Source organism: Acanthisitta chloris, unplaced genomic scaffold (assembly GCF_000695815.1).
Source record: "Acanthisitta chloris isolate BGI_N310 unplaced genomic scaffold, ASM69581v1 scaffold6003, whole genome shotgun sequence".
Taxonomy (NCBI): Eukaryota; Metazoa; Chordata; class Aves; order Passeriformes; family Acanthisittidae; genus Acanthisitta; species Acanthisitta chloris.
In genome coordinates this window covers 98802-111568 of record NW_008664218.1, presented here as the reverse complement: position 1 = coordinate 111568, position 12767 = coordinate 98802, and the positions used below count along the sequence as shown (strand labels likewise).

General features: G+C 39.9%; 1 protein-coding gene across 1 annotated transcript in view; it reads right to left on the bottom strand.

The window, feature by feature from the left end:
- Positions 1 to 2261: 2261 nt before the first annotated feature.
- LOC103798958 (fibrocystin-like) overlaps positions 2262 to 12767 on the bottom strand; it is a gene marked incomplete at its 3' end in the record, with an annotated part of 108841 nt that continues 98335 nt past the window's right edge. Inside the window, 5 exon segments of the mRNA XM_009071246.1 lie at positions 2262 to 2396; positions 2715 to 2805; positions 4299 to 4411; positions 9838 to 9971; positions 12509 to 12634. Coding sequence (XP_009069494.1) covers positions 2262 to 2396; positions 2715 to 2805; positions 4299 to 4411; positions 9838 to 9971; positions 12509 to 12634 — 599 coding nt within the window.

Below are 12767 nucleotides of genomic sequence, written 5' to 3'. Positions count from 1 at the left end.
GAAGATTATTAATTCAAAGAGATTGTGCTATCTTCAGTCTCTTTAAGAGACAATAGCTCCATCATCTTTTTTATTCTGAGGCCAAAACTTCTGGAGTGACGGCCCTGATCCTTGGGCCATCTTCTTCAAAGTCACTGTTAAGCAGAAATCCCTGGTTTCTGGTAACAAATTGCTCAAAAAAATCTCTATTGGCTTTTTGCTTACACTTCTGGTTCTTCCATCCCACTCACCCTTTCTATGTTTTTTAATTAATTTGCTTTATTTAAACAAATAGCAAATAGAATAGTGGGAGACAATAATTCTTCCCTAGTGTGTGGCACCTGTCTCTCGCCTCCTGCTTTTCCAGGAAGAAATGCTTCTCCTCAAATGGCTCCACAAGGACAATGAGTTACTTTATGAAAGCATGGAAGAGGCTGACTGAATGTCTAGGAAGTTAATAAAAATCTTTCCATTGGCTTTTACAAGTCCTGGATTTAGCTCTGCCACTAATGTTTTAATTGGTCAAAGCCCCAACTTTTAACTGCCCCGATATTTCCAGAAAACAATCTTGTTTTAAAGCACTTTTTCCAAAAATTGGAAGGGCTAGCAGAGAGGAATATCCAAGGTTCTCATTAAATGAATGTCATAAAGTTTTAATTGATATTAAAGAGACATCATTATTAAAGGGAGAATTACATACATTAAGATGTAAATTATGACAAGGAGGCTCTTATCATGAGATAATCAAAGATAATCACCCCCTTGGGGTACTGCAAGAAACAAGGCACAGCTGAGCGCCTCTAAATCTCTTAACAAGTACAATACTGGAGTCCTTCCATGGATCCTGCAAAGCAAAAACAAAGGCATCCACCCTTTGGTGTCTGAGAGAAATTCATTGGGATGCTGCAAGGTTGGACAGGTGAAACCAGGACTTACTCTGAGCTACATACTTACTATAGACTTAGTACAGAGGTTTGTTTCTGTGAGCTTCTATAGAAAACTAATTTAAAACTCCTTTTCTGCCAGTCAGAGAAAAAATTAATTTCATAAACAACAATAGAAAACTGAGCAGGGAAAAAAAAAAAAGACCTCAGAATCATGAACAAGCAGCTGTGGCCAGTTGTAACTAAAATTCCATCTTTATCCATGTTATTAATTTGTTAACAACCTGGTAGCACCCAAAGGACTTTGTCCAGCTGCCTAAAGAAAGAATGGAAGAAGATCACATTCACTGCATAAATAAAATTACATTTTGGTGGTATTTTTCATTCTCAAGTAAAAAAAGTAACACCTTGTGTTCCATCTGGGCCAATGATGCTATGAGAGAGCAGAGGAAACCAAAGTGTTCACTGGGCTAGTAACCAAATCTGGTGTTCCCCTTCATTATTCTCAGATCGCTAAACTAAACCCACTTGTGTCTGGTTAAATGGTGTTAAATAGAAAAGGTATATAGGAATTTGTGTTGGAAAAGCTTGGTTAAACAAAAATGATGATTTATCTTCAAAATTCAAGTTCTGTGAAGTTCCTAGATTTTTCTGAGACTGTGTCAATCTTGGGGGAAAAAAAAGTAGTGGATAAAAAATTAGCACTTCGTTTGCTAAGATCCTTCAGCTCTTTGTGTTTGTGATTTTGGTTTTGCTTTTGAATGTTGTTTTAGAAAGAATATACATGATCATGCATTAGACTGTGAAATCTTTTAATAGCTCCAAATTATAACAGAAAAACCATAGTCCTTGTTTTAAATTTACTTTTAATAAAGGTCTTCAAAACTTCCATGCTGAAATAAAAAGACTTTTGGAAAAAAATCATAGATCCATAGAATCTTTTAGGTTGGAAAACCCCTCCAAGATCATTGACTCCAACCATTAACCCAGCACTGCCACAGGCCACAACTAAACTATGTCCCCAAGTGCCACATCTATGTGTCTTTTAAAACCCTCCAGAAATGGTGACTCCACTGCTGCCTGGGCAGCTGTGCCTGTGCCTGACCACACTTTCAGTGAATAAATTTTTCCAAATATCCAATCTAAACCTCCCCTGGCACAACTTGAGGCTATTTCCTCTTGTTCTATCATTTGTTACCTGGGAGAAGAGACCCTCACACACAATTTATTGTATCTACATACATCTCTTTACATCTATAGTATTTACATCCAAACTATTTAAAATGCAAGCTTTCCCCAAGCTGCCATAGGGCAGAGGCTGTTCTCCAGGTCACTTTGTTATTTTTCCAAATTCCTGTTTGAACTGTTGTTGTGCAACTCAATTCCTGCAGTGCTTACCTTTTGCCCAATGCTTCCAATTAAAACACTGTCAGCTACAGAAGTATTTCCCAGGCTTTCTACGATATCAATGCCAAAGTCTTCGCTAGCAGAAATCCAGAAATGTTGGAGTTCAAGGTTCCTGCTACTAAAAATCTATATAAAAACAAAATAAAGGTATAATAATAGTCGTGACCATTGAATTACAGAATAGTTTGAGTTGGAAGGGGCATTAAAGTTCATCTCATTCTGACCCCTCTGCCATGGGCAGGGACACCTTCCACTAGACCAGGCTGCTTAGAGTATGATAATAACAATAATAATAATAGCAGTAGTAATAGTAATCATAATAACAACAATAATAATAATAACAATAACTTTGGCCTATTCACAGCCTTAAAGAGGAAGTCAGTGTAGAGCAGAGAGAACTGTAAAGCTCCAAAGCATCACAGAGGAGAGTCGGGACAAATGTACCTGTGCTCCCCCTTGGCAGCTCCAAGCTGTGAAGTTGTTGAACTGAACAAGTCTGTCTGGCAAATATTCTGGGTACACCAGCAACCCATACCTGTTTGGGAAAGAAAGCAATTGCGACTGATTCTTTACAGTGCATGAGCAGGCTTTTCTATTCATCATTTTGAGACCTAAAACCTTAAATCTGCAACAGTTCTCTGCAAGAGACTTCATCATCTAAAAAATCAGAGACTGGTGGATAATGCTATTTTAGACATCTAATCATGCCAGTGAGCATACTTAAAATTTCTGTTCAAGTATTTTCAGAATTAGCAATATGAGGGCTAGTGATGTGCAGTGCCACTGACAGGTGCTAACTGCAAAACACTCTCCCTATGCTCATGAGCTTTCAGTCAGCACCACCTTCAGACAAGCTTGACATGAATCTGGATACATAAGGCTTTTCTTTTTTTTGGATCCAGTCAATTTGGAGTACAGAGCAAATGTACATGTTCCTGAATGCAGCCCTTGGTCTGACCTTCTCAGAGATTTTAAATCAAGATTAATGTCCAGATTTCCTCAAAATTCAGGTCACTCCATCCACTGATTTTTGGTACTGTGTAATCTTTTAATATCATTTCTATTTTATGGAAGTACAAGCAAAAGATTTAGTGAATGGATGCTACAGGAACTACTCATATATGTAATTTCATAGAATCACAGAATGGTTTGGGTTGGAAGGGACCTTATAGCTCATCTAGTTCCAAGCCCTCTGCCATGAGCAGGGACACCTTCCATTAGATCAGGTTGCTCCAAGCCCTATCCAACCTGGCTGTGAACACTTCCAGGGATGGAGCAGCCACAGCTTCTCTGGGCAACCTGTGCCAGTGCCTCACCACCCTCACAGGGAAGAATTTCTTCCAAATATCTAATCTAAATCTAAGAGTGTAAGAAAGAAATCATGTATCTTCTCCTGCATGCCTCCTTCTGCTCAAAACTCCTGGTAGACTTAAAAGTGAGCTTTCAATTCAACATGTGACTTCATGCCTCAGTGCTTTGCTGTTACTTGAGGAAATGTGTTAAATGTGGCACCTTAAGCTGCACCTGGAGCAGTTTAACAAGGGGATAGAGTGGAGGCGCTTGTTAACAGCACAGAGAAATGTGAGTTAACAAATTGGGATTGTGAATCATGAAGAAAGGACCAGAGAAGAAGTATCTGCCCCATCCCTGAAACTGTTCATGGCCATGTTGGATGGGGCTTTGAGCAACCTCATCTACTGGGTGGAATCTCTGCCCATGGCAGGGGGTTGGAACTAGATGGACTTTACAGCCCCTTCCAACCCAAATCCTTCTTGGATTCTATGATTCTATGAGTGTATTGAAACTCATAGGAAACCACAAAAACAGCCCCAACCACATTGCTGACAAACGCTGATTCTGCCCTGCTGCAGACAACTCTGCTTGCAACAGAGGAAGGCCAGAAAGGGTGAAAAACTGGGGGGAAAATCCTGAAATGAGGGACAAAGTATTTTCTGCTTACCACTTCAATTATAATTGGCACTGTCATTCACTGAAGGAAAATCTTTTTAACCAAAAATTCCCAAGTACCTTGTGCAGGAGTAAGCTGTGTTCTCACTGAAGGACAGGAGAGGCACTTTGGATGGTCCCTCAGGGGAGAGATTAAAGAAATAGCCATAGCCAGCACCACACACTGTGTTACCCTGCAGAGAAGAATATGTGACTGTGAAAAAATATTACCACAGATTTCTGGAAATTAAAATCAACTTAAGACAAACCCAGATTTAGATCCCAGCTGAAGTCCATCCAAATTCTGTGAAGTCTGGCTGGTAGAAGGTGGTTCCTTGTTTCTGTGTCCCTAATATTGTCCTCTTTTCACTTTGGCCTTGGGCTAGTCTTTAAAAAATGGTTCTTAAATCATACAAGGGTTGGCCAAGCAATAGAAAAAAAAATGACAGAAGAAGATTGCATTGTCACAATTTTTTAAGAAGTAGGTAAGAGAAAAAGTGTATGGAAAACTTATACCTATAAAATCCTTTCTATATAAGAAGGAAATGTAATGAAGGAAAGGTAAAACACAAAAGTATTCATCTTATTGATTTCCTTCTCAATCTGTATCTTTCTCCTATCTCCCAAAGCAAACACAGGATAAGGAAACATTGATATTGAAAAATACTCCTAAAATTCAAGATAAATAGATAACTGCATCATCATCATATGTCAGTGAATGAACAACTAAACTTACCTAACCTTGTAGTAAATTATGTGATTTGGATTATTTTAACAGGGTAAGGGAATAAATCATGGGAATGTGTGCTGGAAGTTATTGTCAGTTACCTCTTAATGAAGAAATCCTTTGTATTCTTGCAAAAGGTAAAAATAAGTAAACGTAAGGTCTGACTGGCCTTAAAATTAGGGTAGTTAGAGAATGTGTAGCAAGTGGATTAGGTGGGTTATATACAGTTGCTTGGGAGCTATTTTACTCTAGGGCAGAAAACCTGCTCTTGCCTGCTTAATTTGGAGAGCAGCCAAGCCTAGTTGGCTTTGGATTGTGTCCATATTGCAAAGTTTTCATGTGTTCACCTGTGCATGATCCCTCTCACCTGCCTTAGATGTATGGAAATTTGCTGTTGAAGTCCAGGCTGGTAAACTTAGGCTCTCTTTCTAGGAAAGAAATAAGGCATAGGCATGTCCAGAGGGCAATTCTTCTGGTCTAGACAAGATTAATTGCTCTCTGGACATATCCAGTTCTCTAAGGGGAGTCTAAGATGACCATTCTCGCAGTTATAAGAGCAGCTTGTTCCCTAAGATTGTGACTGACACCCACCACTACAATTCATAGGTCACTGGACAGTGTTAAAACACTAATAACTTTCTGGTCCCTGATGGTCCAAATCAAAGCTGAGCCTCGTGACCTTGAGGTGAAACCCTCCATGCACCAATTACTTTCTTCTTACCCATCCAAGTCTGCTCCCTGCAGTCCTGATCTCTGACATCTGTCACGGAACAAAGTACTGAGACCCAAAGCTCTGCTTTCTCTGTCCCCTGGTAAAGTTGCTGCTCTTTCTGGAAGTGCAGCCATAGATCCTTTCCCTTTAACATAATACTTGTGCAGTCCAGTCACATCATTTCCAGGATCTTTTACTTGCGACTCCAATCGTGCGTTCTACAGATGATTCATAAGGAAAAAAACCTGCATATTTATTCAGCCAGCTAGTGGCCAGAGGGCAGGGGTTTTAGGCAAGCAGGGAATTTTGTGTGGAAATCAATTCTTTGTGGAAGTCAGTATATTACGAATGTCCATGCAACCAAAATTCCAGAGAGAAATTAACTCCCTGAGCATGCCAAATACCTGGAGGTATGCACTGCAAGTCAGTAAAATCAAGTGTCTGACGTTTTAAGTGTCTTTTAACTATACAACACTACTGATGTAAATATTTCATGATTTTTTTTAGATAGTTGAGACTCAAACTGTTGACCTTTAAGATGATATTAAAGCTCTGGAGAGTGTGTCCAGCACTGCTCTCCCAGTGTGCTGGTTTGAAAGCAAACCAGTGAGAGACTCCAAGTCAGAAGTACAATTTAATATGAACAACACAACAAAACAACAACAAATGCAACAGTACAAAAATAACCTGACAGAGTCAGAAAGTAACCTGACACCCTGTCAGTCAGGGTGTTAGTAGTAGTCCGATTAAAATGGTAGCTGCAGTCCTCCTGGAGCAATGGCTTTGTTGGAGCAGTGATCCCGCAGATCTGCTCCTCTCCTGAAGGTCCAGCAGCAGCTCTTGTCCTCTGGGAATCCAGCAGGCAAAGGGCTCCCTGTGCTGGTCCAAACCCCGGCTTATATCCCTGTGAGCATGTTTGGCTCCCCACCCCTGGGGTGAGTCACCTCACAACGGGACAAGGGGATAATGGATCCCTGGGCGGATGTGTCATGTATGGGTCCTTGGCAGCCCATTAATCAGAGACAGCCCCCTGAGGGAGCCATCAGGGACATGGTGATAAGGATCACTGCCCCACCTTCTTTAACAGCTTGTGGAGACGAAAATAGAATATATACCATTGCAACCCAGGACACCCAGTTTCAGAAGCTGGCAAGGTGTGAGTAGTACCCTCAATGGGCTTGTTTTGACATGCACCCATGTTGCAGAAAAGGTTGTGGAAAAGTTCTCAGTAGGGATGAAATAGTGAGAAACAATCCGTACCAAACAGATGCAGCCCCACCTCTTTGGTGCTGTGGAGAATGGCTGGATTGGGTGACACTGAGAAATAAATGCATTTACCAACAGCATGATCATCAGTCACTCCTCTGACACAAAGACATGGGCTGAGCTCCACCCTCTTCTTTCATTTGAGCTGTTTCCCAATCCTCAACCCCATGGCAAGAAAGGAAAGGGAGGATCTTGTTGAATTTCTTAAACTCAGGCTGTGAGTTATTAGGCATGAGCACTGCTCTGGGATTTCAGGGCTTTGAATGTTTCTGAATACAAAGTTACTACAAAAAGTCCAAGACTCACTGAGCCCAAGAGAGCCAAGAGAAAAAGATACAAACCTACTTTTGAAATTGTTTTTCCTGCACAACAAAAGACAACCAGGGACATAGGGCAGATGTTTAAGTAACAAAAGAATCAGTGGCACAGAGGGGCATCGTCAGTTCCTTGTGCTGATAGAATTAGAAAGAAAAGAAATCAACCTACTAATGAAATTGTCTATGACACTCCAAAGTGCTAACCAGGGCTTCCATACTACATTTAAAAAAATAAATTATACTAACCTTGTAATAATCATTTTGCACATATACTGTCCAAGTATAACATTTCATCTACCAGCTGGATTCAGCAATGCACTTAAGAGCTTAAGTTAAATGGAAACCAGTGGGAATTGGGTCTCCAAATGCTTTTGTAGGCTCAGGTTTGAGTGACTGCTCTGTCCCAATTTCCACACCATTTAGGATAGCACTGATTTTCAAGGAAATTTAAGCTGTTCAACCACCGATGCAAATTTAGGCTCCCAAGTAAATTAAGTAGTTAGGAAAATATTATTCCAGGTTTCATTGTGGAAAAACTTAACCCATCATGCACAGAAGATGTGATGTAGTATGGACCTAGAGGACCTAGAGCTCTCTGGTTATCTTCACTGCACTCCTTGCCTTAATGATTGCAGCCTCTAAGTTTAAAACCATGAACTGAAAGATGGAAATCTGAAAATAAACCAAAAAAAACTTAAAACAAAGACTCACCTAAAATTTAAATCTAAAGGACAAAATTTCTATTCCATGTCCTGGCCTGGAAACAAGGCAGTAGGAAGAGGAGTCTTTCCCATTACGTTCTTCAAATCTCCCAATTAAATTGAGATTATAAATACCTAAAACGCTTCATCCAGTTCTGGAGTGATTTGAATAGATAAAAGGTGCTTAAACTCTGTAACATCATGATGCAGGTGCAGGACCAACACCCCTTGAATTCAGTGCTAATTCTTGTACTAAGAAAAATTCCACAGTTGTTTTACTTGGGAGAATTGTGACTTTTCCCCTTAATATCCACATCCTTTTGTGTCTTCCTGAGCACTGCTTGGATCTGTCACACAGTAAGTGCAACTAAGAACAATTTTAAGCTGGGCAACTTCTTCATATTTGCCTTTTGCTGCTGCAATGCCTCAAATATTCCTCTCCAAGAGACTGCCCACCGTGAGGGTTATCAACAACCCTTCAAGGGCCATCTGCTACTCTGCCTTGGGCACTACACCTGTGGAGAGCAGACTGAACCCCCTGATATTTGGGCACATAGCCACAGATGCAGCTTTGGGCATATCTATGAAGACATGTGAATCAAGAGGGCTAAATAAATGTGCTGAAAACTTACCACAGTCAGTTCACACATACACATAGAGATAATTGCAGCAAACCTTTTCAAAAGCTGAGCCACTGGCAATGGAGTAGGCAGCTCCAGGGGAAGTCAGTGCATGACAGTACAAAACTCTGTGCTTAGTGGAGCTGAAATTCATACGATCCTGCCTAGTTGTTGTATTTTTAACCACATTTGATGGTCTTAAAAATGATAAATATGCCCTTGAGGGAATTGCAGAAAAGTCCTTTCCTTCTTCCTAAGTACTACTGTCTTCATAATAACATACAAAATGTTTTGGTCTCTTTTTCACCTTCATATTTAGGTGCAAAGCTTTCCTCTGGAGCAGAAGCCCAGGGGGTGATTAGGTCTTCACATACAGTTAGTAATTGGTTTGGTTACTGTGGGTTAGCAATAGGAGAAGTTAGGATTACTTTTTAAAGGAAAATATGCATTTGTCACTAGTGAAAGTGTGGGAAGAAAGGTCAGTTTCAATGAAATTCCAGGCTTAAAAGAGTTGGCAAGGAAAAGTGGTTTGAAGTCGCTGGAAATCATAATTTTTTTTCCACAAAACACTTAAAAGTGACTCTTTATTCTGAAATGTGAGACAAAAGTAGTATGAACTAAGAGAAAGCATGAGAGAATTAGTGAATAAAGCAATTTTTATTGAACTCAGCTTTTTGATGTGAGGGTTGCTTGTTAGCTCTTTAAAAACTTGATGTTTTCTTACTATTTGACTAGAAGAGCTTCATTCCTTTCAAAACCCATCTCATTTTCATATGACAGGGAACACATTCTCCTTCTCACACTGGAATGTAAATCTTGAATTCTATGTACTTTGCCATTTTAAATCCAGACAGAGGTGCACTTGATTTTGCTGAATTTTAGTGGTTTTATCAATCATTTAAGTGAGATTTTTTTGTTTACAGTAAGAGAAATAAAAAATTATTTTCGAGAAGCTGAGCCTAAACTTTTCCAGTTTTTATGAATCCATGAGTATTAGAAAATTAAACAGCATTTTGAAGTATCCCAGGATGGAGGATCTCACTGTAATATTTCATTCCATTCTAGTGCAGCAAAATTTTCAGTAATAAATTGTCCCTTGAATATAATTTATTTTTCAGTATGCACTTGTTTCAATATCCCATCACAAGCACAGGCTTTGACAGCTCAGCCAAGAAGCAAATATTGTGCATATGATCTCCCAGGTAAATGAAGCTCTGTATCTTTCTGATATCTTTGATCAGAAAGGAAATGTTATGCCTTATACCTGAACTTCTTACCTTGATGTGGTTGGCAGGAGCCCTGACATAGATCCCTGCTGGTGACAGTGCCTCAATGTTGGATAAACCGTCAGTTCCAGAAAGACCAAGGACTATGTTGCTAATGACTGTGTTCCCCTCTTCCAGCCCTTCTCCTTTAAAAGAAAAAAAAATAAGAAGAATAAAAAACAGTAAAAAAAAAAGTAAAACAAATTTAAAAAAGAAAGAAAATAAACAGAAATTTACATCTAGCTGAAAAGCCTTTGTTATCATGACTCAATATACACAAGGCCTTGTACTAGGTGTCAAATGTGAATATATCACCGTATTGTATTGCAAGTTTATGTAGCAAATGAATAAAAGGTATATTATAAAGCAAATTTTTTACAGCTGGAAAAAGAAGGATTCAGAATGGAGAAGTCATTCACCTATGCGCACACAGGCATGCTCCTGGCAGTATTAGAATTCAAAGTCTTCTCTATCTCCTGTGTCTCCATTCACTGCCCTACTTACATGTAAGAAGATTTCTAAATAGACTTAAAAACACCTAGAGCAACTCTGCACAAAAGTGGGGGGTTTGCCCCCCTAAGCAATAGAGTATCAGAAGAAAAAGGGAAAAATCAATCAACTGATTGATCAGACAACTCAGACTCATGGGGTGCCCCAGATCTACTAACAGTATCGAAGCAGGAAGAAGAAAACAAAAGAAATACCTTTTTAAACTATACCATAAAGCAACGGGCCACCCAAAGGCAAAAAGTGGACAGTCCCATACAAGCCAAGTCCAAATAAGGGCACATCAATAGGATAAGAACAAACAGCCTCAGGTCGCACCAGGAGAGGTTTAGATTGGATATTAGGAACAATCTCTTCACTGAAAGGGTGGTTAAGTATTGGAACAGCTACCCAAGGGAGTGTTGGAGTCACTATCCCTAGAAATGTTCAAAAACCATGTAGCACCTGAGGGCATGGTTTAGTGGTGGACTGGGCAGCGCTGGGTTAATGGCTGGGGTTTTCTAACCGAAATCGTTCTATGATTCTATGATCAGTATATGACCCTCCACCCTGCTCTGGTGTTTTGAAAGCAGAATACAAAGTGGAATCTTGTGTGGAATCTATGTACAGGTCAATCTCTGTTTGGCCCACATCAGGAGCCAATCACATCTATTTCTTTTTTATCAAACATAAGCTATTTTCTTCATCTATACCTGTTCAAGTTCTATTCGAAACAGATCATTTTCCCAGTCATTACTACCCTGAACATCAACCACTTCACAGGAAAACCTATGCCCTTTGGTTTTGGGGATGGCAGTAATTACTTTTAGCCTCCCCTCAGTCTTTTGAGCATTTTGCAATTTTTGGAACAAGAGCCATTTAGGAAACATTTCCTTTCCAAGCTTTATTCACTACAAACAATAACACTACCAGAGCACAAACAGGATCCTAAAGGAGTCCTTTTGACAGCCATACAGGTGTTTGAGGTGGCATAAAAGGTCTTGGCTTCCAAGCTGAAACCTAGGCTGTCAATAATTTTAAGCCTAGAGCAACTTTTTACAACTGTCTTGCAAACCTCCTGAAAATAAGGGTTTTAGATGAAATCACTGAGGGAGTCCAATTCTGGAGCGGCAAAGAGCCAGGTATCATAAATATTCCTTCACAGGCAACAAAATGATATATAAATTCATCCATCAGGCCCTCCGGAGCTGCTGACAGGGAAGCCATTAAACACATCTTGTGGATAAGGTGTATTCAGACTGAAATTCGGCTCAGATGCATGTCCCAGCATAAGTGAGCCAAGGTATGGCAGCAGTCTAGAGGTCTTGCCCTGGTTCCTCATGCCTGCAAGAATGCTGTACATCACTATGGGCAAGTCCTTACGTCCCTCTTGAGCCAGTTCTATTCATCTGCAAGATGTGCATATACACTCTTGGTTTACAGTCTCCTCTGTTTAAGGCATGATCTATCACTCCTCAATATGTTCGTACACAGCATCTAACACAGGGACTCACTGTGTGTGTGTATCTGCAAGATCAGGACTGAAGAATTCTTTTTCCCTCTCTGTTTATCTTAAAATTGGTCATTTTTATCTCATCTCTGATGGAAAACAAACATTGCGCTATATCTTTAGGTATTCAGGCACCATGAGATCCCAGCAGAAGATGCTGCAAGTCAGTTTCCTGATGGTCAGTGTAGAGAAATATTTTGTTGTTTAACATTTTTGTTGCTCCAAGCTCCAATTTATTTAAGTGCTGAATCCTCTGCTTAACTTTTAACATATGCTTTCGCTCCATTATCTTCTATATCAAATGACTGAAGTTAAAGGTAAGCATGCTTTTATATGCTTCACTGAACCGAGGTCTTAAATATTGCATAATGGCACTCTTCCAAAGACAGATTAATCAATTCCCTAAAAAAAAATCCACATCTCCTTGTGCACTGAAAAATAAGGGACCAAGATCAAGTGAAGACTGACCTGAAGAAACAGAGTGCATGGTCAAATGGAAGTTGTTTGTTGAATTGTGGGAGGTTTATTCCAAAATCACTAACACCAGAAAATGCAGAAGATGTGATTAAAGTTCTCAGAGTGCAGTTAAGGATCTGCCATTCTTTCCTCCAAAGGCATTTTCATGCAAATTGTAATCAGCACATGTTGCTGTTACATGTAGGGTGGATACTTTCCTGCTTCACTTACCCAGTACAAGCCCATGGCCTGAAATGTTACAGAAAACATTGCTGTCCACACTGAGGTTGGAGATCCCAGTCAGATGGAGTCCTTGGCCAAAGGAGTCCAAAATACTACAGCCACGGATGTAAGAGTCTGGAAAGAAATCACAGAATAATATAGGTTGGAAAAGACCTCCAAGATGATCAGGTTCAACCTTTGACCTATCACCACCTTGCTGAGTGCTGTGAGCAAAAAGCACACTGCAGCTTGAAGGTTAGGAGAGTTT